This window comes from Cynocephalus volans, chromosome 7, assembly GCF_027409185.1.
Source record: "Cynocephalus volans isolate mCynVol1 chromosome 7, mCynVol1.pri, whole genome shotgun sequence".
NCBI classification, from domain to species: Eukaryota; Metazoa; Chordata; class Mammalia; order Dermoptera; family Cynocephalidae; genus Cynocephalus; species Cynocephalus volans.
In genome coordinates, this window is record NC_084466.1 from 65,892,917 (window position 1) to 65,920,152 (window position 27,236).

At 39.0% G+C, this 27,236-nt stretch overlaps 1 protein-coding gene across 3 annotated transcripts in view; it reads left to right on the top strand.

The window, feature by feature from the left end:
• Positions 1-3,914: 3,914 nt before the first annotated feature.
• RB1 (RB transcriptional corepressor 1) overlaps positions 3,915-27,236 on the top strand; it is a 156,081-nt gene continuing 132,759 nt past the window's right edge. For all 3 annotated transcript variants that reach the window (XM_063102610.1, XM_063102607.1, XM_063102609.1), the window contains exons 1-2: positions 3,915-4,206; positions 7,106-7,232. In XM_063102610.1, coding sequence (XP_062958680.1) covers positions 4,082-4,206; positions 7,106-7,232 — 252 coding nt within the window. In that variant the 5' untranslated portion in view covers positions 3,915-4,081. The remainder of the gene's footprint in view (positions 4,207-7,105; positions 7,233-27,236) is intronic.

A 27,236-nucleotide genomic window follows, 5' to 3' on the forward strand; every position in this document is an offset into this window, starting at 1 on the left:
ACCAGGCTCTCAAAGGTATGTTAAAGGGAATGGAAGAAGAAATTAAAAGCAATTTCAACAAGCTCAAGATATGCACTTTTAACTTTTATCCGTAGTGAAGGAAGCAGTGCTTTACTTTCAAAATTTACGTTCAATTCATCAGTAGCCAGTCCCCTAAATTGTCCTATAAAGTTATAGTTACATTTAAATATTTTTCAATGAAAGAAATGGATTATGGATCTATGAATTTTTTGTGTATAGAGCTTATTTTGATGGAAACTAAATACTCAAAATGTTTTATCAAATTCATAATGAGTTTTTTTTTGTCAAATGTCACTTAAGTTTGATGGCTTTATTGCTTCATTAGTCCGTACATGATTTTAGCATTTCCTGATGAGTTATGGCTCTAAAACTCAATAAATGGGGGCTTATTCTTCTGAGTAAAATTAGTACAAATTCTTAGATTTTAATTCTTTGGAATTCCTTTTTTTTCATTATTTGATTTACTACATCTATTACAAACACATCTATTTACTACTGACATTTCTTTTATTGACAAAATAGGACAGTGAGGCTTGTTTCACCATCTATAATGTATGGTTAAAATAAAAGTTTACTTTTCTAGTTTAGCTATGAATTTCAGAAAGAATCAGTCTAATTAAAAATTAAAATGACTGTAAAAATAACAAGTTATAAAAGTAAATAAACATTTACATTTTCACAAATTTTTACTCACTTTTGGGTTGAGGTGACAAACCTTAAAATTTCACTCATTGTAATGCAGTCCTACTATGCATGACAAGGACACAGCCATGCCACCTGCCACTCACCACACAAGTCAGAGAACACCTGAACTGTTCTATACTTTGTTTAACAAAGGATGTCCAATGACCATATGCTTGCATATTGGTGAAATGTCAAATTGCTATAAACAAGGCTAAGCACTTACTCTTAATTTCTATACTTTCCTTGTGGACTAATCACAAGCAGTTTGCAGACTAGTACTGGTCCAAGGACCACACTGTGAGTAGCATTGTTCTAGGGAACATCTGCACTGAAGAGACTGGCAGAAAGAACTAGTGAAGGAGTCTATAAAGTAATAGAAGGGAGGAGAAGCACAAAGAGACAATGGAATTGTGGAAGACTAGGGAATTTTTAAGGAGGAAGTGGTTAACTGTGTTAACTGCAAGAAAGGTCAAGTAGGTTAAAGACTGAAAAGAAGCCACTAAATTGACAGTTAGGACATGAGTGACCTTTGAAAGATTTCAGTAGAGTGCTGGTTGTGGTAGTGGAAGAAAGACAGGCACTCATAGGCTCAGAAATTGGGAAGTAGAGAGAACCAATCACTGCTTAAAATCATGTGCAATGGAAAGAAATGGAAATAGTGTGGTAGCTTGGGGGTGCAAACACTTCAAAGGAAGACTTTTTAGGTCAGTGGAGAATCAAAAAAAAAAAAAAAAAAAAAAATTCCAGTATCACAGAAGGAGTCTCGAGCTGAAGAGAGTTCCTTCTCCAGATAGAAAATCCAGGGAAGATAGTTTTTGGTCTTACAGCAGTCTTATTAAAGTTACTATGCTGGTGGGGGGAGATCAGGGGAAACGTCTTTTAAGAATCTGCGTAATTTTTAATACTTCTTTGGTAGTGCAACAGAAAGCTATGTTTTGGGTGTGTGTGTGTGTGCAAGGATTCTGATCGACTCAATTGCTCCTGAGTTGTGTGGAAGGAAACTATACCAGGGTACTTCAAAAAGTTCATGGAAAGATATGTATTACCTTTTAGTTCTATTTTTCCACTAACTTTTTGAAGTATCCTTGTATTTTCTTTTCTTTTGTTTTCTTCCCCTTCACTCTAGCATTGATGCTGGAGGGAAAGTACTCATATATATTTAAATGTACTAGGAAACATAGTTAAATCAATCCATGGTAAAGATACGTATCTTTTTGTAAGGTAAGAAATCTCTCTGTATCATTACTGTGGTAAATCCAGAGGTTGATGAACTGGGTTTAATAAAGCAGGTCATACCTACATATGAAGAGAGTTTACTTTTAGCAAGCAAGCATTTACTGTGTACCCAACAGTGCTAAGTACTAAGGCTACCAAGATGCCTAAGATTTGGTCTTCATCCTGAAGGGGCTCAGAGCAGAGAGATTATCAGTCATAATGCTTCCTGGTGCAGATGACTGAAAACATCAGCTCAGATGAGGTCAGTTCCATAATTGGTCAAATCAGAGGCTCAGTTATGTCACCAAGGACCCAAATTCCTTTGACGTTCCTACTGCACCAACCTTAGCATTTCTGCCTTTTCCATAGGTAGGTTTGCTTCAGGTTACAATGGCTGCAGAAATTGCAAGTGTCACATCCTCATAAATCTGTGTCATCCCTGTATCTCATTTTATCAGACTCCCAGAAGACTAACTTTCATCCTGCAAAGGTCAAAACTGCATCCTGAGCTCTTGGCTAAACTAATCCAGTGCAAGGTGAATGATACTACCACTTTAATCTATTAATTCTCTATAGCTGGGACTGGGCCCTACTTGTGACAAACATTTGGCCCCCAAGAGGGACTTTTTGAAGTTAGATGGGACTGGCTGTTAAGTAGGCCAATGCTTGCCAAACCTTTACACATCCTGACCTACGTCATTGTAGACAGAGTCAATGATAGTTCATTGTACAATGCTTGAAAGGTCCTGGCTGTTCATGACCTGCTTGAAAGGTCCTGGCTGCCTCAGACCCTGTTTAGCTGTTTCAGGAGGAGGGGACTTACGTCAAGGCACAACTGTATTTTATTCACAGCACCTCAGTTGGGGAATTCTGAGTGGGCAATCAACAGTGCCTGCCAAAGAGAAAAAACATATATTCAAACTAAACAACCTGTTAACGTAAATAAATACCAAGAGACCGAAGACATATAGCTTCTAAGCGAATGTTTGATGCTGGTAGTTCCAGCAAGCTCTTTTCTGTTGCTGTGTGTATGCCCATGCTGTTTCTCTCTTGGCATTTTCTTCACCAACACAATGTAATGGATAAGTGGAGTCAAATATACTTAGGTTCAAGTCCTCTGCCACCCATCTGCTGTGTGTTATTGGGCAAATTAATTAACTCCTCTGAGCCTGTTTTCCCATCTGCAATTTAGACTGCGAATACTACCCATTTTAAAGGGCTGTTTCTGAGGATTAAATAAAATAATTACATAAGGTGGCCAGCACAGTCCCTGGCACATAGTAAGCCCTCTTTAAATGTTAGGTGGGCCTGGCAAACTTCTATTCAACTGCCACTGCTCCTCTGAAGATCTCCCTTGGACGTTTCGATGGTGCCTCCTGTTTTTAAACCACTACTGAGACCTCTGATGACAGTATAATTTGTTCATTTACCCACAGCCCTCCCCCTCGCATCCCCCCGCGCCCCCCAGTGATCCCCCAAAGGCCAGTAACTGTCCTACACTCTGTTTCTTTCAGTGATTGGCAAAGTTCAGCACTTGTTAGGTGTTGCCTGTTTGTTTTTGTTTTGGCCGACTTCGCTTAACGGATTGGGCGGGAGGAGGCGGGTGGAGCGGGAGGGCGCCGCCCTCGGAGGAGGAGAGGGGCGTGCCCGCCAAGGGTGCATTCGCCGGACAGACCCCGCGGGCCCGAGCGGCTGCCGGATCAGACTCAGATAGAGATGGGGGAACAGTGTCACCCACCAGACTCTTTGTAAAGCCCCGTACGGATACCCCGGCCTGGGGGGGACGGTTTCGGGTAAAAACAAGTCCAGACAGCCGCGTCTGCCTACGGGAAGGCACGTGGACCCAAGCCGGGCCTCCCCGCCCGGCCCGCGCGACCTCGCACCCCAGCCCGCGCACTGCCGGGCGCCCCGGTCCCCCCAGACGCCGGCGGGCTCGGAGCCGCGCGGACGTGACGCCGCGGGCGGAAGTGACGTTTTCCCGCGGTTGGAAGCGGCGCTCGGTTGCCGGGCGGGGAAGGGCGCGTCCGGTTTTTCTCAGGGGACGTTCAAATTATTTTTGTAACGGGAGTCGGGAGAGGACGGGGCGTGCCCCGACGTGCGCGCGCGTCGCCCTCCCCTGCGCTCCTCCACAGCTCGCTGGCTCCTGCTTTGGGCGGGCGTCATGCCACCCAAAACCCCCCGAAGAGCGGCCACAGCCGCCGCCGCCGCCGAACCCCCGGCGCCGCCGCCCCCTCCTGAGGAGGACCCGGAGCAAGACAGTGTCCCCGAGGAGCTGCCTCTGGCCAGGTGAGTGGGCACAGCTGCGGCGGCAGCCAGCACGCGGGAAGGGCGCCCCGAGGGTGCTGCGGGCGGGCGGGCGCCGCAGCGGCACTGCGGGGGCGCATCTTCGCCGGGGCGCATCTTCTCCCGGCGGGAGGAGGGTCCCTCCCTGCCCCCACCACCGCGCGGAGCGTCTGCGGGACGGTGACAGGGTTCTGGGTTCGCGAGCGCGGGGAGAGGAGCTGGGAGGGGTCTCGGCTCCGGCTTGACAGGTGTCGGGCGGGTGGGGCTCGGGTCTCTGAGCGAAGTGACAGGTGCAGTCTTTCCTCTAGCGAGACGGAGACTCGGAGGCGGCGGGTACTTGCGAGCCTCCATCAAACGCAAAAAAGTTAAATGAAAATACAAAAATGACAGTTTTTCTCCTGTTGAGATCTGGAGTACGCTGGTGGACGTCTGACTTTCTGTTTTGGTCTCCTGCGATGCAACAGTTGAACGTATTTGCACTGCATTGGAAGCCCAGTCCTGGGAAAGGCCAACCAGAAAAGGCTTGGACGTGAAGCGCAGGGTCCTAGGTGTCAATTGCCCACAGGGTACTTGGCTCTGAGGGGCTGTGTGGGGTTCTCTTAGAACAATGCTTTGAGGCCCTGGGGACTTAAAGCCATCTGCAGTGACTGGTAGATCATAACGCTTTAGAGGAACTGGCATATGGGCAAAAGTTTCGTGAGACATTTAGCATAAGTTGTTTGAAAGTTTCTAGACTACTTTTTCTTTCTTTCTTGTTTTTGTTGTTGTTTTTTAACCGTTGGATAGAACTCTTACGTCTTAGTTGGCCTCAGCATGTCTTATTATTTCTTCCATTTTGCCTTTTTTTTTACTTTGAGCCAGCAAGAATCCTGGTATCCCCTCTTTTTTGGTTTTGTTTTTGATGCAAAATTAGTGATGTTCTTGTGCTCACCTGGACTTTTTTCCCCCGTACTAAATTGAATCTAAATTTAAGCAAGTCCATGTGGATACACTAGAACATAACAGGGAGATATTTATTGTATTGCAACGTCTTATTTTTCTTGATTGTATTATTTTATGGTTAAGTAGCTAAGATTGAAAGTGTGTAATTGTCATTATTATTGCTAGCACTGGTTCTGCTTTGAAACTACAGATCCACTGCAGGGGACTGGGACTCGTTTCTGTACCTCATCACTTCCTCCCCCATTCTAGTCCATCACTAAGTCCTACTTTACCCTCACCCATTTGTTTCCACTTGCTAGACTCTAACAGAATTAAGGGAAAATTGTAAAATATTGAAATGGAATTTTGGAAATGGCCTGTGGAAGGCTAATATTTAATATTTAATATTCATATATTTAAATGATCTTATTATCGGTCAATTAAAAATCATACTCACTAGTAAAAAAACACAAACAAACAGACAAAAATCAGTCTGGGGGATGTTCCAGGAGAAATCATCACTTTAGTTTCTGATTAAATTCTTTTTTTTTTTTTTTCTCTGATTAAATTCTGATGTATTCAATACTTGAAAGTTTCCCTTTGGAAAGAGCAGTAATAACTAAAGAATTCTATGTTATGCACACAGCTTTGGAAACATTCTTGATTATTGTAGGGTATACAGGAATATTAAAGTTCTGGCTATTGTCTGGGAGAAGAAGGATTGTTTATTATTTTTAAAAAACACATTATTTTATATACTTTTAAATAATGGAACTATCAAGAATTCTCCTATAGGTCAAAACCATACACGATATGGTTTCTTCTTGATTATCCCTACCCACAAAGAGTTTCATTAGCATGGACAACTGAACTCTATAGATTAACTACTTAGCAAGGGTGGAACCACTGCCTGGCACTCTGAAGCTGAGAAAGTTGCTTAAAGATGGATTCAGGGCCCAGTCCAACTGCATTTCCAGCGACAGAGTCAATTTCTACTTTAAGAGTTGAGATCTTATTTCTGTTGCATTATCTCTAGCCTAAGTGATGTAGTTGGAAGGGAAACTGTCTCTAGGAACAGCATACCACCTTCATTGTTGAAAAGTTAATTATGTTTGAAGGAGGAGTTGGCAGTCTAGAGCAGTGGAAAAGGGCGTGGATTATGGAGTTAGACTATTGGGTTCATATCTTAGTTTACCTCTTACTGGTGGTGACTTCAGGTGAGTGCACTAACTTCCCTCATTTGGTAGACATCTGTAAGACAAGGATAATCAAAGCATTTACCTAACAGGGCTGATGGGGGGAATTCAGTGAAATCAGGCATCTGAGGTACTTTGTACAGGATTATAGTAAATACTCCAATATTACTAGTTATTTCTCATACTGTTGTTAGTATTAGATGTCAAGTAGACATTAGATGAATGACAAGGAATTAGCCAACAAGAATTTATTGAATGCCTGTTTTGGTTAAGATCAAGCAGAAAATGCTGAAATAACGATATAAATTTTTACATCGCTTAATCATGTAAGAAATGTTAGTAGGTAGAGAGATTATATGAAACATTCATAAGTGTAGACTATAGTTTAGCTAAGTCACTACCATCCAGTTGATTGTATAAAATTATCTATGGGATTTTCTGTTCTTGCTATTATCATCCCATTTTCCCAAGTAACTTTAGCTATTGTATTTACTTTGTATCATAAAGCTGTTTTGCTGCTCTGAAGTATATTTGACTCATCACGCCAGCAAATATTTTTCACTGTGTGCTATCCTTATTTTGGAAAGACCATGAAAAATATAAACATATGTTTAAATTCTAAGTGTAATTTTTTTCAAAGATAAAATAAGATCTTAAAGTATTTAATGATGCTTTCTTTCAGAATAGTGCTGTTATGTGCAAACTGTTGAAACAAATGTTTACTAAATCAGTTTGATTCACAAATCTGTGCTTATTTCCATTTTGTGATTATTTTCATTTGGTAGGCTTGAGTTTGAAGAAACTGAAGAACCTGATTTTACTACATTATGTCACAAATTAAAGATACCAGATCATGTCAGAGAAAGAGCTTGGTTAACTTGGGAGAAAGTTTCATCTGTGGATGGAGTATTGGTAAGGATTTTCTTTAAATTTTTTGAAAATAATTTTTCTCACTTTAAAAATAATTTCAAATAATTTCAAATCAAGTTTTTCTATTTGAAAAATATTTTCAAATAGAAAATTTGGAAAATAGAAAAATATAAATAAAAGCTAGTAATAATTCCATTACCCAGAGGTAATTTGCCTCTGATAACATTAAAAATGTTTGAAAATTTTTTCCCTATATAAGCCTCCCACCAAAGTGTTTTAAAGCAAATCTTAGATATCATGTCTTATTTATTAATACTTTACTATAAGTACTTTTTAAGAAACACACCCATACCTTATAATGTGCGATCAGTGTTCAGGTTTCCCGATTGTCTCAGAATTAGTTTTGTTAGAATTCAGGATCTTTGATAATATTTTGATATATTTCTTCCATTTTTTTTCTTTGCATATGTATATATGTACAAGGGATCTTCAAAAAGTTCATGGAAGGGTTTGTATTATCTTTTAATTCTATTTTTCCATGAACTTTTTGAAGTACTCTTATATGTGTAATAATAACAACAGCAAATAATGTTTTATATGTACTGAGGGAATATTATAAGCACTTTACAAATAACTCATTTAATAAGCCATCAAGAAATGAAATATAAAATCTTTATTTTACATGTAAAATATAAAATCTTCTTTTCATAGAGGAAGATACCTAAGTACAGTGAGGTTAAGTAACTTGACCAAGGTCCTTGGGAAATAAGATCTCAAATACAAATTTGGGAGCATACATATAGTTATTTATTGTTACATGTAGTTACACATAGTTTTGTATCTTGATTTTCTTTTTTGCTTAGCATATCATGACCATTTTTTTATGTTATTAAGTATTTTCTGGTAATATAGTTTCTAGTGACAATATAATATTTTGTCTATTGGATGTATTTTAATTTGTTAACTTTTACTGTTATTAGACATTTAGTTTTTTCCCAATTTTTTGATGTTATAAAATAACATAATAAACATCCTTATTCATAAGAATAATGCTTGGCACAAAGTAAGTATTTGATATTTTGTTAAATAAATTAATTAATGAATCTTTGATTATTCATTAGAATAAATTTTTACAAGGTGAATTACTGAGTCAAAAGGTATGAGCATTTTTATGACTCTTGGTGATTACTACTAAATCTCACTCCAGACATATACTTTTAATGAATTTAGTTTCTCATTATCATAGTATGAGTACACGTCTCTCTGTTTTTATTGATCAGATCAACAAGCACCATATGTCTTTATATTCCATTAGAAAAACTGATTAAAACCATCTAAAAAATCTCTGGCAATTAAAGGAGAAAACAAGTGCCACAATTCTGAAGATCTGAACATAATCTCAAATTCCTTCTCTAAAAAAAGAGAAATATTTAAGTATTTTGGATGTATAACTTTGATATTATCACCCTAAAGCATCTAATATGTATATTTTCACTTATTAGGGTACTTCATGTACATGAAGCTATTTTTGTGCATGTTAAAGGGAGTCAGAACTCCTTCAACTCTTTTCATAAAATATTAAGCTTTTAGTTTTCAGAAAATTTGGAAGGGGTAGCTGATAACAGAGAGTATTAGTGAATACTGCTAGTTTCCAATTTATGAGTGTATTGTGTTCCAAATCTGTTTGCAAGTGCAATATGGTAGTTAGGTTTCCAGCCTAGTCAAACAACTTTTTTTCATGCTGTCATATAACAGTAATAGCTTTAATAAGTAGAAGCCTTTTTGGGCTTCAGACTTGAATACACGTATGAACAAATGTTACTACTTTCTTATCCTTCCCTTTTCTCCTCCTGGCTTTGTTCCTACCTTCCCTGGGAACTGGCACAGTTTAAATCTAATTTCCTAATGGAGCTCATGATGGGGAATAGGATATGTGAAATCATTCCCAGTTGTATGCTGAAAGACAGCAAGAAAGGAATTTGATGTTACTTTTGGATTTGGTATACATTTTTGGAGGGTATGACAGAAGATGATGTCCTGTTGTCCTGTTATAATTCAATAGACCATTTCCTTGAAATATTATTTTAAATGATAGTTAAGTTTGGAGGGTTGTCTTGAGAATTTAACCTCCATTTATATAATAATTCTTTTTTTTTTTTTTTGTCAGCTGACCAGTATGGGGATTTGAACCCTTGACCTTGGTGTTATCACTGTGCTTAACCCACTGAGCTAACTGGCCAGCCCTATACAATAATTTCTTTTTTTTTTTTCCTATGACTAAATTTTATTTTTTTTATTTTTATTTTTTAAATTTTATTTTGTCGATATACATTGTAGCTGATTATTGCTCCCCATCACCAAAACCTCCCTCCCTTCTCCCTCCCCCCCTCCCCCCCAACAATGTCCTTTCTGTTTACTTGTCGTATCAACTTCAAATAATTGTGGTTGTTATATCTTCTTCCCCCCCCCCCCCGGTTTGTGTGTGTGTGTGTGTGTGTGTGTGTGTGTGTGTGTGTGTGTGTGTGTGTGTGTGAATTTATATATTAATTTTTAGCTCCCTCCAATAAGTGAGAACATGTGGTATTTCTCTTTCTGTGCCTGACTTGTTTCACTTAATATAATTCTCTCAAGGTCCATCCATGTTGTTGCAAATGGCAGTATTTCATTCATTTTTATAGCTGAGTAGTATTCCATTGTGTAGATGTACCACATTTTCCGTATCCACTCATCTGATGATGGGCATTTGGGCTGGTTCCAACTCTTGGCTATTGTAAAGAGTGCTGCGATGAACATTGGGGAACAGGTATACCTTCGACTTGATGATTTCCATTCCTCTGGGTATATTCCCAACAGTGGGATGGCTGGGTCGTATGGTAGATCTATTTGCAATTGTTTAAGGAACCTCCATACCATTTTCCATAGAGGCTGCACCATTTTGCAGTCCCACCAACAATGTATGAGAGTTCCTTTTTCTCCGCAGCCTCGCCAGCATTTATCGTTCATAGTCTTTTGGATTTTAGCCATCCTAACTGGGGTTAGATGGTATCTCAATGTGGTTTTGATTTGCATTTCCCGGATGCTGAGTGATGTTGAGCATTTTTTCATATGTCTGTTGGCCATTTGGATATCTTCCTTAGAGAAATGCCTACTTAGCTCTTTTGCCCATTTTTTAATTGGGTTGCTTGTTTTCTTCTTGTAAAGTTGTTTGAGTTCCTTATATATTCTGGATATTAATCCTTTGTCAGATGTATATTTTGCAAATATTTTCTCCCACTCTGTTGGTTGTCTTTTAACTCTTTTAATTGTTTCTTTTGCTGTGCAGAAGCTTTTTAGTTTGATATAATCCCATTTGTTTATTTTTCCTTTGGTTGCCCGTGCTTTTGGGGTCGTATTCATGAAGTCTGTGCCCAGTCCTATTTCCTGAAGTGTTTCTCCTATGTTTTCTTTAAGAAGTTTTATTGTCTCAGGGTGTATATTTAAATCCTTAATCCATTTTGAGTTGATTTTAGTATACGGTGAGAGGTATGGATCTAGTTTCATTCTCCTGCATATGGATATCCAGTTATCCCAGCACCACTTGCTGAAGAGGCAGTCCCTTCCCCAGTGAATAGGCTTGGTGCCTTTGTCAAAGATCAGATGGCAGTAAGTGTGTGGGTTGATTTCTGGATTCTCTATTCTATTCCATTGGTCAGTGTGTCTGTTTTTATGCCAGTACCATACTGTTTTGGTTATTATAGCTTTGTAGTATAGCTTAAAGTCAGGTAGTGTTATGCCTCCAGCTTTATTTTTTTTGCTGAGCATTGCTTTGGCTATTCGTGGTCTTTTATTGTTCCATATAAATGTCTGAATAGTTTTTTCCATTTCTGAGAAAAATGTCTTTGGAATTTTGATGGGGATTGCATTGAATTTGTATATCACTTTGGGTAGTATGGACATTTTCACTATGTTGATTCTTCCAATCCAAGAACATGGAATATCTTTCCATCTTCTTGTATCCTCTCTAATTTCTCTCAGCAGTGGTTTGTAGTTCTCATTATAGAGATTTTTCACCTCCTTGGTTAACTCAATTCCTAAGTATTTTATTTTTTTGGTGGCTATTGTAAATGGGCAGGCTTTCTTGATTTCTCCTTCTGCATGTTCACTATTGGAGAAAAGAAATGCTACTGATTTTTGTGTGTTGATTTTGTATCCTGCTACTGTGCTGAAATCATTTATCAATTCCAACAGTTTTTTTGTAGAGGTTTTAGGCTGTTCGATATATAGGATCATGTCATCTGCAAACAGGGACAGTTTGACTTCATCTTTTCCAATCTGGATGCCCTTTATTTCCTTCTCTTCTCTGATTGCTCTGGCTAGTACTTCCAACACTATGTTGAATAGGAGTGGTGAGAGTGGGCATCCTTGTCTAGTGCCTGTTCTTAAAGGAAAAGCTTTCAGCTTTTCCCCATTCAGGATGATATTGGCAGTGGGTTTGTCATATATGGCTTTAATTATGTTGAGATACTTTCCCTCTATACCTAACTTATAGAGGGTCTTTGTCATGAATGAGTGCTGAACTTTATCAAATGCTTTTTCAGCATCTATAGAGATGATCATATGGTCCTTGTGTTTGAGTTTATTAATATGGTGTATCACATTTATTGATTTGCGTATGTTGAACCAACCTTGCATCCCTGGGATGAATCCCACTTGATCGTGATGAATAATTTTTCGTATTTGTTGCTGTATTCTGTTTGCTAGTATTTTAGTGAGGATTTTTGCATCTATATTCATCAAGGATATCGGCCTGTAGTTTTCTTTTTTGGTTATATCTTTACCTGGTTTTGGTATCAGGATGATGTTTGCTTCATAGAATGAGTTTGGGAGATTTGCGTCCGTTTCAATCTTTTGGAATAGTTTGTAAAGAATCGGTGTCAATTCCTCTTTGAATGTTTGGTAAAATTCTGCTGTGAATCCATCTGGTCCTGGGCTTTTCTTTGTTGGGAGCCTTCTGATAACAGCTTCAATCTCCTTTATTGTTATTGGTCTGTTCAAATTTTCTACGTCTTCACGGTTCAGTTTTGGGAGCTTGTGTGTGTCCAGAAATTTATCCATTTCCTCCAGATTTTCAAATTTGTTGGCGTATAGTTGTTTATAGTAGTCTCGAATGATTCCTTGTATTTCAGATGAATCAGTTGTAATATCGCCTTTTTCATTTCTAATTTTTGTTATTTGATTCTTCTCTCTTCTTTTTTTTGTTAGCCATGCTAATGGTTTGTCAATTTTATTTATCTTTTCAAAAAACCAACTTTTTGATTCGTTGATCTTTTGAATTGTTTTTTGGTTTTCAATTTCATTCAGTTCTGCTCTGATCTTAATGATTTCTTTCCATCTGCTAACTTTAGGTTTGGATTGTTCTTGTTTTTCTAGTTCTTTAAGGTGAAGTGTTAGGTTGTTCACTTGCCATCTTTCCATTCTTCTGAAGTGAGCATTTAATGCATTAAATTTTCCCCTCAATACTGCTTTTGCAGTATCCCACAGGTTTTGGTATGATGTATCATTGTTTTCATTAGTTTCAATAAACTTTTTGATTTCCTGCTTGATTTCTTCTTGGACCCATATGTCATTAAGTAGAATGCTGTTTAATTTCCATGTGTTTGTATAGTTTCCAGAGTTTTGTTTGTTATTAATTTCTAGTTTTAATCCATTGTGGTCTGAGAAGATACATGGGATAATTCCAATTTTTTTGAATTTATTGAGACTTGATTTGTGACCTAATATGTGATCTATCCTGGAGAATGATCCATGTGCTGATGAGAAGAATGAATATTCTGAAGTTGTTGGGTGGAATGTTCTGTAGATATCTGCCAATTCCAATTGGTCTAGAGTCTTGTTTAGATCTTGTGTTTCTCTACTGATTCTTTGCCTAGATGATCTGTCTAATATTGACAGTGGAGTGTTCAGGTCCCCTGCTATTATGGTATTAGTGTCTATTTCCTTCTTCAGGTCTAATAGAGTTTGTTTTATAAATCTGGCTGCTCCAACATTGGGTGCGTACATATTTATGATTGTTATGTCTTCTTGATGGATCAGTCCTTTTATCATTAAGTAGTGTCCCTCATTGTCTCTTTTTATGGTTTTTAGTGTAAAGTCTATTTTGTCAGATATAAGAATAGCCACTCCAGCTCGTTTTTCTTTTCTGTTTGCATGGTAAATCTTTTTCCATCCTTTCACTCTTAGTCTGTGTGAATCTTTATGGGTGAGGTGGGTCTCTTGTAGGCAGCATATAGTTGGGTCCTGCTTTTTGATCCAGTCAGCCAGTCTGTGTCTTTTAATTGGGGAATTTAAGCCTTTAACATTAAGAGTTGTTATTGAAAGGTGTTGATTTATTCCTAGCATTTTATTGGTTGTTTGGTTGTCTTAGGTGTCTTTTGTTCCTTGCTTTCTGATTTACTGTTTGGTTTCTTTGTTTGTTGGTTCCTTAGGTTGTAGATAGTGTTTTTGTTAGCTTGTTTTCTCTTCATGAATGCCATTTTTATTGTACTAGCGGGTTTAGATTTTTCTTAGGTTTTTATGGCAGTGGTAGTTATTTTTCAGGAACCAAACCCAGTACTCCCTTGAGGATTTCTAGTAAGGGTGGTCTTGTGGTAGTGAACTCCCGCAGTTTTTGTTTGTCTGAGAAATATACTATTTGCCCCTCATTTCGGAAGGATAGCCTTGCAGGGTAGAGTATTCTTGGCTGGCAATCTTTGTCTTTTAGTATTTTGAAAATATCATCCCATTCCTTTCTAGCTTTTAGGGTTTGTGATGAAAAGTCTGATGTTAACCTGATTGGGGCTCCCTTATAGGTGATTTGACGCTTCTCTCTTGCAGCTTTTAAGATTCTCTCTTTGTCTCTGAGTTTTGCCAATTTGACTATGACATGTCTTGGAGAAGGCCTTTTTGGGTTGAATACGTTTGGAGATCGTTGAGCTTCCTGGATCTGAAGATCTGTGATTTTTCCTATACCTGGGAAGTTTTCTGCCACTATTTTGTTGAATATGTTTTCAATGGAATCTCCATTTTCCTCCCCTTCTGGAATACCCATGACTCGGATATTTGAGCGCTTGAGGTTGTCTGATATCTCTCTCAGATTTTCTTCCATGTCCTTGATTCTTTTTTCTTTCTTTTTGTCTGCTTGTGTTATTTCAAACAGCCCATCTTCAAGTTCAGAGGTTCTCTCTTCAACTTCGACAAGCCTGCTGGTTAAACTCTCCGTTGTGTTTTTTATTTCGCTGAATAACTTCTTCAGTTCAGCAAGTTCTGCTACATTTTTTTTCAGGACATTGATTTCCTTGTATATTTCCTCTTTCAGATCCTGTATACTTTTCCTCATTTCATCATGATGTCTAGCTGAGTTTTCTTGTATCTCATTCAGTTTCCTTAGAATTATCACTCGAAAGTCCTTGTCAGTTATTTCAAGGGCTTCTTGTTCTATAGGATCTAGAGTATGAGATTTATTAACTTTTGGTGGTGTACTTTCTTGATTTTTTGTATTTCTGGTGTCTTTTTTTTGGTGTTTATTCATTGTGGCAGGGGGTTTCACAGTCCACCGGTTTGAGACTAATGACTAACTAGGATGTTGCTGTGGTTGCCAATTTGGTATGGCTCCCACCGTGACTGCTCAGTTGGCCTCTAGTGTCTTGTGTGTGTGGTTGCCTCGGGTCTTGGGCTTCTCCGGGGATCCACCTTTCTGGTCAGCTTGTACTCTGCTGGGCTGGTGTATCACGTACCACAGGGTGTGTGATCTCTGTTGAGCTTTCACTTTCTGTACAGGACTTCTCCCCGTTCCGTGTGCTCTGGCCCAGGCTGTTAGATCGTGCAGTGGCGACCCCACCGGGTGTGTGGTTTCTGTCGAGTCTCCGCCTCCCTGGCCTCACGTCTCCCCCCTCTGTGCACACTGTGCTGGGCTGGGGTGTGTCTTCTGCACCCCTCGTCTATCAGCTGGGCCTTCAAGACCCTGCTCAGCACCGCCTCGCCCAGGAAGTCTACCAGGTTTCTGCTAGGCACAGACGACCGGTCTCTCTGGGTGCCTTTGTAGCACTGTGTAGATCTTTCTCAGGTCTTGTTCACCTTTGTATCCCCCCGGTATAAACCGAGTCTAGTGCCCGCCTGCAGCCTGCTCTCCGGCAGGTTCAAGCGGACCTGGGAACTCTCCTACCACACTATTCCCAACCAGAAATTCGTTAGGCTTTTTTCCAAACTGGTGGTCGCAGAGATGGTATCTGCCTCCCAGTAACAGGAAGTTTACCGGGGCGGAGTCCAGGGTGTGGTGGAGTGACAGTCAGCCCGCCCGTACTTCCTAGCCCTCCCAACACTGGTCGGGACGCCCCACACCCCCAGCCCCGCCAGAGAACCGCGGAGGGAGTGGGAGAGGAGGCCGGCCTGCAGGGTCCGGAAAGCCCCGCGCCAGGCCAAGCAAATGGGCTCAGTGATGGCCGAGCAGGGCGGAGCTGCCTGCACCTGGGAAAATGGAGGCAGCACCGGGGCAGTGAGTGGCCTGGTGGTGCAGGCGGGAGCCGCGTGGGCATCCACCCCCCGAACAGAGCTGTGCCAGGGATCACTCACAGTGCTGTGCCAGGTCCGGCGCTCGCTCTGTCTCTGGTTTGTTGCCTTCCGTGTTCTCGGCGCTGCCGCCTTGGGCTGTTCAGTCGCGGCGCCGCTCGGGCGCTCCCAGGAATCTTCTTTAATGCCGGCCTGAAACCTCGAATCCTGAATAGGGCAGCTGGCCGCCTTCAGTGCGGCCCCAGCCTCCGGGATCCTGGCTGCATCCACAGCAGCCCTGGCGCCGTGTTCCCTGTTTCAAGACTCGCTTTTGCAGCTAAGAATCCATTCTTTTCCTGCTCCACACTTCAAAGCTGTTGCCTGTAAATGAGGCAGCCTCTCCTGCCGGGGGCAAAGTGGCGTTGAGCCCCCACGACCGGCCAGCAGCAGCAGTCCTCCCTTAAGAGATGGCCAGAGGAAGGTCCACAAGTTTCCCGGCTGCCTGAGGCCCAGTGGCCACCTTTTCCACCTCAGCTACTCCGCGCCAGCCGCCGCAGCCGCCGCCATCTTGAAACTCGAATCCTATACAATAATTTCTAAGGTAGAATGTGAAGGAATGTGTTCTCAGAAGCGAATATAATGACAGAATGAACCAGTTTCCAATGTAACTATTCTAGTGGCAGTTGTCTATCTTCTTTGAAACAAGAAGAGGAATGTAGTCAGGGAACACTTTTTGGCAGTTGAAATCAGGTGTTGTTTATTTGGAGTCAGACTGCACTGATTCAAGTCTCAGCTGAACCACTAGCTCCATGATCTTGAACAAGTTACTGAAAATCCCCAAGCCTCAGTTTTCTTATCTGTAAAAGAAAGGTGCTAACAATAATATCTGGATATTGGAGTTATTGTGCAGATTAAATAAATAAATGCATGTAAAACACATGGTAGTGTTAATGAGTGCCTAAATTAGGTCATGCAAACGGAATAATTTCACTTAAGAACTACCCTGAAAAACTTTAATTTTTTTTAAGAGAACTTAAGAATCAATTAAAATGTTTGAATTTTTAAATGTATGTGTAGTGATTTTGATGTGGTACTCTTGTTAAAATTTTTATTTTTAAGTTCTTTAGAGTCAGAAAAGTTATTTATGCATGCATGAAAGCATATATTAATCCTTTTTAAGCAAAGTTTTCTGGTAGCTTTTCTAGAAAAGTGTTTTCTTCTTTTTCATAAACATTTAATGCGGTGTAATATGTGATTGCTGTCATAAGATTGGATTGTACTCATGCTGCATATAGCATATAAGGGACTTTCCATTAAGAAATTGGCAAGGAGTGCTGCTCATATTGTGACTTAAGGTGAATCATTTGTTAGAATTTTATTTTTCTTTCTGCATCTTGAATGGCAGTGTGGTAGAACGGAAAAGGCCTTAGACCTCAAGGCGGAAAACTCTGGTTGCAGTTATACTGTAGCTGTATGATTTTAGGCAAATTGGTTTAATTCTCCGAGTCTTAGTTTGCCCTCTGTAAGGTAGAAATAATGTCTGAATGTCAACCTCACAGGGTTTTTGTGAGTATTTTATATATATATATTTCAGAGAGCTTTGAAGTATATTGTCCTTGATAGGGCCACTTATTTACTTATTTTTGCGATATCATCATTATATTTAAAAAAAAAATTGAAAAGTAAGTTTGGAATTAGAGTGATTCTAGGCATTCCATTTAAGTTGTACTACAGAAATATGAAGGGGTTTCTTAATAACCTTAAATAGAATGTCTCTTTTAAAATTTTGTGGTAATGAAAGGTCTCTACGTGTTATTTTCCAGTCCTTGGCAATTTACGTACCCTTTCTGTTTGAAGATGGTGCTAGTATTGATTGCATGTGGGTGTTAGTGAGAAAAATTTATTTAAGAACATGTATATTAATGTTGTTTTTGTCTTACAGATGTAGAGTATTTACAGTTTCTTTTATTTCTGATCCCACTTCTAAGATTTAAAAAAAAAATATTATGGAGAATTTCAAACATTTATAAAAGTAGGTAGAGAAAATATGAACTGTCATGTACGTCTTACTCAGCTTCAACAGTTATCAACTATGGCCAAACTGTATTTCTCCCTGGCCACTAGATTATTCTAAAGTAAATCCCAGATACTGTATTTCTTCCATAAATATTTTCAGTTATGCATGTGGAAAAGAAAAGAACACTTTAAAAGAATGACCGCAGTTCATCGCACCTAACAAAATTAATAATTTCTTAATATAAAATATCCAGAATTTCCCATTTGTTTCATAAATTTTTTCAGTATGTCCTTTTTCTAGTAAAAAGAAAAGAAACTTTTATTTCATTTAATTTTTAAAAATTTTTTATTTTTGTTCATTGTACGTGTTTATGGGGTACAATTTGTTGTTTCAATACATATATATGTTGTTTAGTGATCTAGTCAGAATAGCTAGTATATCTATCATCAGAATAGTTAGCATACCTAAACATTTATCATTTCTTTGTTGTTATAATATTCAAGATTCTCTTTTCGGGCTATCTTAAAATATACAATACAAGTATTATAAGCTATTGTCACCCTAGGGCACCGGAACTTATTTTTCCTGTCTAACTGATTTTGTAACTTTATGCTAGTCTACCAACCTTTCCATGGCCCTGTTTCCTCACTCCCTTTCCCTGATTCTGGTAATCAGTATTCTACCTTCTATTTTTCTTTTTTTTCCCTTTTTCTTTTAAATTTATTTTTCTTAATTGATCCATGATAATTGTATATATTTATGTAGTACAATATGATAATTGGGTACATTCATACTATGTGCAATGATCATGGATGGTCACTATATATCCATCACCTCAAACATTTGTCACTTTTTTGTGTTAGGAACATTCAACATCATCTTGATGATATTCAAAGATACACGGTACTTTGTTGTTGACTGTAGTCCCCTAAATTACTATAGAGCCCTACATCCTATTCTTCCTATCTCTCTAATATTTTGTATTAACTGACCACCCTCTCCCCATCCCCTTTTTCCACCTCCCTCCATCAGTCTGTAGTAACCACTATCCTACTCTCCACTTCTATGAGATCAACTTTTTAAAATTCCACGTATGAGTGAGAACATGTGGTATTTCTCTCTCTCTCTGCTTGGCTTATTTCACTTAACATAATTTTCTCCAAGCTTATCCATGTTGCTGTGAACAACAGAATTTCATTCTTTTTTATGTCTGAGTACAGTATTCCATTGTGTATATGTGCCACATTTTCTTTATCCAGTCATCCGTGGAAGGACATTAGGTTGGTTCCAACTCTTGGCTATTGTGAAATAGAGCTGCCATAAACTTGATAAACCTTTGACTTGTTGATTTCCATTCCTTTGGATATATACCCAGTAGTGGGATTGCTGGATCGTATGGTAGTATCTGTAGTTGTTTGAGACATCTCCATACTGTTTTCCATAGTGGCTGTACTAATTTACATTCCCACCAACAATGTATAAGAGTTCCCCTTTCTCCACATCCTCCCCAGCATTTGTTATTTTCTGTCTTTTTGACAATAGCCATTCTAACTGGGATAACATGATATTTCATTGTGGTTTTGATTTGTGTTTCTCTGATGATTAGCAGTGTTGGGCATTTTTTCATATGCCTATTGGCCATTTGTATGTCTTCTTTTAAAAAATGTCTATTCATTTCCCTTGCCCATTTTTTAATTGAATTATTTGTTTTTTTATTATTGAGTTGTTGGAGTTCTTTGTATATTCTGGATATTAGTCCCTTGTCAGATGCATAGTTTGCAAATATTTTCTCCCATTCTTCAGGTTGTTTTTTTTCCCGCTCTGCTGATTGTTTCCTTTGCTGTGCAGAAGCTTTTTAGTTTGATAAATCCCATTTGTTAATTTTTGCTTTTGTTCTCTGTGCTTCTGAAGTACTATTATGAAGTCTTTGCCCAGACCTATGTCCTGAAGTGTTTCCCCTATTTTTTTTTTTTATGAAGGATCTCCTTATTTCCTCTTTTTTTTAAAATTATTTTTTACATTCTATGATGTTGTTGTGGAGCAGTTGGGAGGGAGGGGGAGAGGAGAAAGGGGAAGACAATGTGATAGAAGAAGGATGAAGTAGGAAGGGTGAGATTGAGGCCTGTGGGCCTGTAGCACCCCCCATTCCCCACAGGGGAGACCAGGGGGCTTCTAGCGGTGGCTTGGTCACCCTTCAAAGGGCTGAAGTAGATGTCAAGTGGGTGTGGCAAGAGCCCTCACCTCCCACCACCTCAGCTCAGGAACCTGGGGCCCTTCTTGCTGTGGCTTGGTGGTTGTCACTGGGCTGGTGTCACTGGGCATGTCGGGGGGCGTGGCCGAGGCCCTCAGTCCCCCACCACCCCGGCTCAGGAGAGCCCTGAGTGCTTCCTGAGGTGGCTTGGTGGTCATCGCTGGGCTAGCTGCAGGTGGTGGGTGTGTGTGTGGCTGAAGCCGTTGGCCTCCCTCTGACCTGGCTTGGCAGAGCCTGGGGTGCTTCCTGTGGTGGCTCAGTAGTCGTGGCTGGGGTGGTTGCACTTGTTGGGGGGATGTGGATGAGGCCCTAGACCCCCACTCTCGGGACTGTTTGTGGGTGTCAGGGGGCATGGCTGAAGCCCCTGGCCTTCCCCACTTTCTGGATTGGTAGCCCAGGGACTTCTGGTCCTTCTAGATGTTATAGGTGTTCTTTGGTGAAATGAAACTTTTATTAGTTAATATCTAACATTGTCTCTGGTTGTGGGTACTTTGTTTTCTCTTTCAGTTCTGTGTTGGGTTATTTGCTGTTCCCATCACTCAGACTCTGTGCTGGAACTAATTTGTTGTCCTTTGCTTACTTCTAAAATGAGAGAACTTGCTGTGGGGACCAATAACTGAGCTCTGTAATAGAGCTAAATTGTTGCTTTGCTGCTGATTCCATAGGGAAGGCTTTTTGTGCAGCTCAGGTTTTAATGGTTGTCTTTATAGGTATTTCTGGTTCTACTGAAATCTGGTGTACTTGGGTTCTGTAGAAACACCGGTCTAGGCTTGAGTCCTTTCATCAAACTGCACCCCATGCAATTCTGTATTCCTGACCAGTTTTCTTTGAGTGGTCCTATGCTGATTGGGGTGCAGATCAGCTGTCCTTGCTGTGCGCCAGTGTTGCCCCGGTTTGCCTGTCTCACCCACTGCCTGGGCTCCAAACACTTCCCGTGGGACAGGCCATGCTCTGGTCCCTTGCGATGACTCACCAGCCTGAGTGGTTCCTTTTTTTCAGTTGTTGTGGCTTCTCAGTCCTATGTAGGTCCATGGGAACCCTATTAGTGGTATTGCTGGCCTGGGGGCCACCAAGGCCCTCTCCTCTGCTGCTGCCTCCAAGCAACTTCATCTGAAAGGCACAGCTGCAACTTTTTGCCAGCTTCTGCTCCATGCACTCAGCAGCTCCAGCCTGGAAGTGGCTGGGATTCAAAATGGTTGGAGGGGTATTTTCTTTCTCTCATCATGGCTTGTTCTGTCGTCATGAATCCATAGGTCTCTCCTCCTCTTCCCCTGATCTCTTGCAGCTCCAATTTGGCTGTCATTGCTTCTGTGTAGTTGTAAATTGGTTGATTTGTGGGAGAGGGTGATGCTGGGGACCGTCTATTCCACCATCTTGACTGGAAGTCCCCTCTATGTTTTCTTATTGAAGTTTTATAGTTCAAGTCTTACTTTTAAATCTTTAATCCGTTTTGAATTGGTTTTGGTATATGCTGAGAGATAGGTGTCTAGTTTTATTCTTCTGCATATGGATCTCCAGTTTTTCCAGCACCATTTATTGAGGAGACTATCCTTTCCGCAATGTATGTTCTTGACTCCTTTGTCAAAAAAATCAGTTGGTTGTAGGTAGGTGTATTTAATTCTAATTCTCTATTCTATTGCATTTGTCTGTGTCTTTGTGCCAGTACCATGCTGTTTTGATTACTGTAGCTTTGTAGTATATTTTGAAGTCAGGAAGTGTGATATCCTCCACTTTGTTCTTTTTGTTTCAGGATTGCTTGGGCTATTCAGGGTCTCTTCTTGTTCCATATAAATTTTTGAATCGTTTTCTTCTATTTCAGTGAAGTATGTCATTGGTAGTTTGATGGGGATTGCATTGAATCTGCTTTGGGTAACATGATCATTTTGATAATACTGATTCTTCCAATCCATGAGCATGGGATGTCTTTCCATTTTTTTGAGACTTCTTTAATTTCTTTAATTGGTGTTTTGTAGTTTTCATTGTAGAGATCTTTTTCATCCTTAGTTAAATTTATTCCTAGGTATTTTATTTTTTTTTGTTGCTATCATAAATGGGATAGCTTTCTTGATTTCTCTTTTGCTAGTTGTTGGTGTATAGAAATGCTGTTGTTTTTTGTATGTTGATTTTTTTTATCCTGCAATTTTACTGAATTTGTCAGGTCTAGGAGTTTTGGGGTAGAACCTTTAGGTTTCTCTCTATATAAAATTATGTCATCTGTGGACAGGAACAGCTTGACTTCTTTCTTTCTGTTGGATGTCCTTTATATCCTTCTCTTGCCTAATTGCTCTGGCTAGGACTTCCAGTCCTATATTGAATAGAAGTGGTAAGAGTGGGCATCCTTGTCTTGATCCAGTTCTTAGGGGGAAAGCTTTCAGTTTTTCCCCATTTGGTATGATGTTAGCTGTGGGTTTGTCATGTATAGCCTTTATTGTATTAAGATACTTTCCTTCTATACCTAATTTTTTGAGAGTCTTTATCATGAATGGATGCTTTTATCAAATGCTTTTTCTGCATCTATTGAGATGATCTTTTTTTTTTTTTTTTCTTTTCTCTTTCTCTTGATGTGATGTATTATGTTTATTGATTTGTATGTGTTGAACCATACTTGCATCCCTGGGATGAATCTCACTTGATCATGGTGTATAATCTTTTTGATGTGCTGTTAGGTTTGGGTTAGTAGTATTTTATTGAGGATTTTTACATCTGTGTTCATTAGAGATATTGGCCTGTTGTTATCTTTTTTTGTTGTGTCTTTGTGTGGTTTTGGTATCAGGGAAATACTGGCTTTGTAGTATGAATTTGGAAGAATTCCATCCACTTCAATTTTTTGAAATAGTTTAAGAAGTATTGGTATTAGTTCTTCTTTAAATGTTTGGTAGAATTCAGTAGTAAAGCCATCTGGTCCTGGAGTTTTCTTTTGGGAGACTTTTTATTACTGATACTATCTTGTTACTTGTTATTGGTGTCTTTAGTTTTCTATTTCTTCTTGGTTCAGTTTGGTAGGCACATGTGTCCAGAAATTTATCCATTTCCTTTAGGTTTTCATATTTATTAGCATGTAGTTGTTCATAATAGTCTCTGATGATCCTTTGTATTTTGGTGTTATCTGTTGTAATGTCTCCATTTGCACTTTTGATTTTATTTACTTGCATATTTTCTCTTTTTTTTTTTGGTTGGTCTGGCTAATGGTTTGTTGATTTTGTTTACTTTTACAAAGACCCAGCTTTTGTTTGATTGATTTTTTTTATTGTATTTTTAGTCTCAGTTTCATTTATTTCTGTTCTGGTTTTTATTATTATTTTTTTCTTCTACTTATTTTGAGTTTAGTTTGTTCTTGCTTTTCTAGTTTCTTCCTTAGTTTTTTATTTGAAATATTTCTATATTTTTGATGGAGGTGTTTATTGCTATAAACTTTCCTTTTAATACTGCCTTGGCTTTATCCCAAAGGTTTTAATGTGTTGTGTTTCTGTCTTCATTAGTTTCAAGAAATTTTTTTATTTCCTTATTTTCTTCTTAAACTCTTCTTTGACCAATTGGTAGTTCAAGAGCATGTTATTTAATTTCCATATATTTGTGTAGTTTTGCAGATCTCTTCTTACTGATATCTAGCTTTATTCTGTTATGGTCAGTAAAAACACTTGATATAATTTCAGTTTCCTTGAACTTGTTGAGACTTATTTTGTGACCTAACATATGGTCAGTCCTAGAGAATGTTCCATGTGCTGATGAAAAGAATGTGTATTCTGCAGCTGTTGTATGAAATGCTCTGTATGTGTCTGTTAGGTCCATCTGGTCTGTGGTACCATTTAAATCTGATGTTTTCTTATTGATTTTCTGTCTTCATGGTCTGTCCAATGCTGAGAGTGGGGTGGTAAAGTCTCTAGCTATTATTGTGTTGGTGTCTATCTCTCCCTTTAGATCTGATAAAATCTGCTTTTCATATCTGGTTGCTCTGGTATTGGGGGCATGTGTATTTATAATTGTTATATCCTCTTGCTGTATTGATCTCTTTATCATTATATAGTGTCCTTTATCTCTTAGTACAGATTTTGATTTAAAGTCTCTTTTAGCTGATTAATCATAGCTATCTATACCTGCCTGCTTTTGTTTTCCATTTACGTGGAATATCTTTTTCCATTCCTTCACTTTCAGTCTGTGTGTGTCTTTGTACGTAAGGTGTGTTTCTTGCAGGCAGTGTATGGATGTGTCATGTTTTTTTAATCCATCCTGCCAGTCTGTCTTTTAATTGGAGCATTTGATCCATTTACATTCAAGGTTATTATTTATATGTGAGGTCTTACTCCTGTTGTTTTGTTGACTGTTTCCTGATTGTTTTTCTGTATCCTTTGTTCCTTTCTTCCTCTCTCAGTGTTTATCCTTATGGTTTGGTGGTTTTCTGTATTGATAAGGTTTGATTTCTTTTATTTCTAATTTGTGTATCTACAATACCAATAAGTTTTATATTTTCAGGTATCTTCGTGATGGCTGTTATTTATTTTTTTTCTTCTCAATGTAGGACTCTTCTAAGCATTTCTTGTAAGGCTGGTCTGGTGGTGATGAATTCCCATAATTTTTGCTTATCTGAGAAAGACTGGAGATTCATTGAAGTTGGATATCAATTGTGTATTAGTTTGGTGGGGAGGCCATAACAAAATACCAGACTAGGTGGCTTACACAACTGAAGTTTATTTTCTCACAGTTCTAGAGGCCAGAAGTCCAAGTTTGAGATGTCAGCAGGTTTGGTTTCTTCTGATGTGTCTGTTCCTTTGCTTGCAGATGGCTGCCTTGTCGCTGTGTCCTCACATGATCTTTTCTCTGTATGCACACATCCCTGCTATATTTTTCTGTGTCCAAATTTCCTCTTTTTATAAGGCTACCAGTTGTATTGGTTTAGAACCAACACTAATAGCCTCATTTTTAACTTAATCACCTCCTTAAAGGCCATATCTCCAAATATTGTCCCATTCTGAGGTACTGGAGTTTAGGGCTCCAACACATGAATTTTGGAGGAACACAAATCATCCCATATCACCCTGCTCTCTGGGCCCCCAAATTCATGTTTTTTTCTCACATGCAAAATACATTTATCCCATCCTGTCAGCCCATATGCCTGTTCTAGCATCAACTCAAAGTCCTAATTCTCATCGACATATCTAAATCAAGTGTGGATGAGACCTGATGTATGATTCAACCTGAAGCAAAGTTTCTGTCTAGCTGTGAACCTTTGAAACCAGACAAGTTACCTGCATCCAAATACAATGTTGGGACAGTAATAGGATAGACATTCCTATTCCAAAAGGGAAAAATTGGAAAGAAGAGAGAGCAGGTCTCAAGCAAGTCTAAAACCTAGCAGGGCAAATTCCATTAGATTTTAAGGCTCAAGAGTAATACTCTTTGACCCAGTGCTTTGTCCTCTGTGCCCTCCAGTGCAGTAATGTCACCCCTGAGGCCCTGGGTAGCATCCTGGCCCAATGAAACTGAGCAGACTGTCTTTTCCCCCAGACCTGTACTCTCTGGGCCCATGATAGCAGTGGCAGCCCTGATGATCTCCAAATAAGTATCAGGGTCATTGTTCTTTTTCTTGAAGGATAATGCTGCTTGTAGCTCGATGGTGCTGTTGTCCTATTCTGTAGAATCTCAGAAGTTCAACAGCCTTTCTTCATTTCATTCTGTCTCTGTCTCATTCACTCCAAGCTGGCAACAGTTTGGCTGATATAGGAGATTAGATCCATGAGTCCAAAACCTATAATTTTTTTTTGGTCAAATTGTTGTCTATTCATAACATTGGTATTCTCTCCAGAACACACTTTCTTACATTTTGTAATATGGATAGGTTGAGAATCTTCTAAACCTTCAAGTTTTGGTTTCTTTTTGTTTAACAATTCCTTTTTTAATTTTTCTCTCTCTGCTCACATTTTACTATAAGCAGGAAAAACCAGGCCTCGCCTTCAACAATTAGTTTAGAAAACTTTTTGACTAAATATCTAAGTTCATTGCAAACTCTACCTTCCACAAAATACCAGAACACAATTCAGACAAGTTATTTGCCACTTTTTAACAGATTATCTTTTCTCTGATGTCCAATAATATGTTCCTCATTTCCACCTGATACCTTACCAGAAGGACTTTTAATGTCCATATTTCTGCCAACAGTCTCTTCAAGGCAATCTAGGCTATTGCTAACATGCACATCAAAACTCTTATCCAGCTCCAAAGCCACTTCCACATCTTACAGTAGGACCTTACTTCTCAGTACCAAAGTCTGTCTTATTTACTATGGCTGCTGTAACAGAATACTACAGATTAGGTAGGTTAGATAACAGAATTTTTTTCCCCCCACAGTTCTGTAGGCTAGAAGTCCTAGATCAAGGTATTGGCAGGGTTGGTTACTTCTGAGGCCAGTTTTCTTGGCTTGTAGATGGCTCCCTTCTCACTGTATTTTTACATGGCCTTCCCTCTGTGTATTCATATCCTTGGTGTTTTTTTGTGTGCCCAAATTTCTTCTTAGAAGAAGAAGTCATATACAAGTCATATTGGATTAGGGACCACCCTGACAGTCTCATTTTAACTTAATCACATCTTTAAAGGCTGTATCTCCAAATATAGTATCATTGTGAGGTGCTGAGGATTAGGACTTAAGCATATGAGTTTGAGAGAGACACAGTTCAACCCATTTTTTTTTTCCTTTTTTTAAAAAATTTTTTGCTGGGTAGTATTCTATGGTATGGTTGTACCACAGTTTGTTTAACCATTCACCTATTGGAAGATATTTGGGTTGTTCATAGGTGTTAGCTATCATGAATAAAGCTGCTATGAACATTGTGTATAGGGTTTTGTGTGGACATCAGTTTTTATTTTTCTGCAGGATAAATGCTGAAGAATGTGATTGCTGGTCGTATGGTAGTTGCATGTTTAATTACATAGGAAACTGCTAAACTTTTCCAGAGTGGCTGTGTCATTTTACATTCTTACAATTAATAGATGATCCAATTTCTCTGCATCTTTGCCAACATTTGGTGTTGCCACTATTTTTTATTTCAGCCATTCTTATATGTGTGTGGTGATATCTCACGGTGGTTTTACTTTACATTCTTCTGATGGCTAATGATGTTAAATGTCTTTTAATGTGCTTATTTGCCATCTGTGTAGCCTCATCAGTGAAATGTTTCTTCGTGTCTTTTGCCCATTTTGAGTTTCCATAGGGTTTTCTGCAGATACAGTTATGTCATCTGTGAATAATGACAACTTTATTTCTATTTCTTAAATCTTTATATTT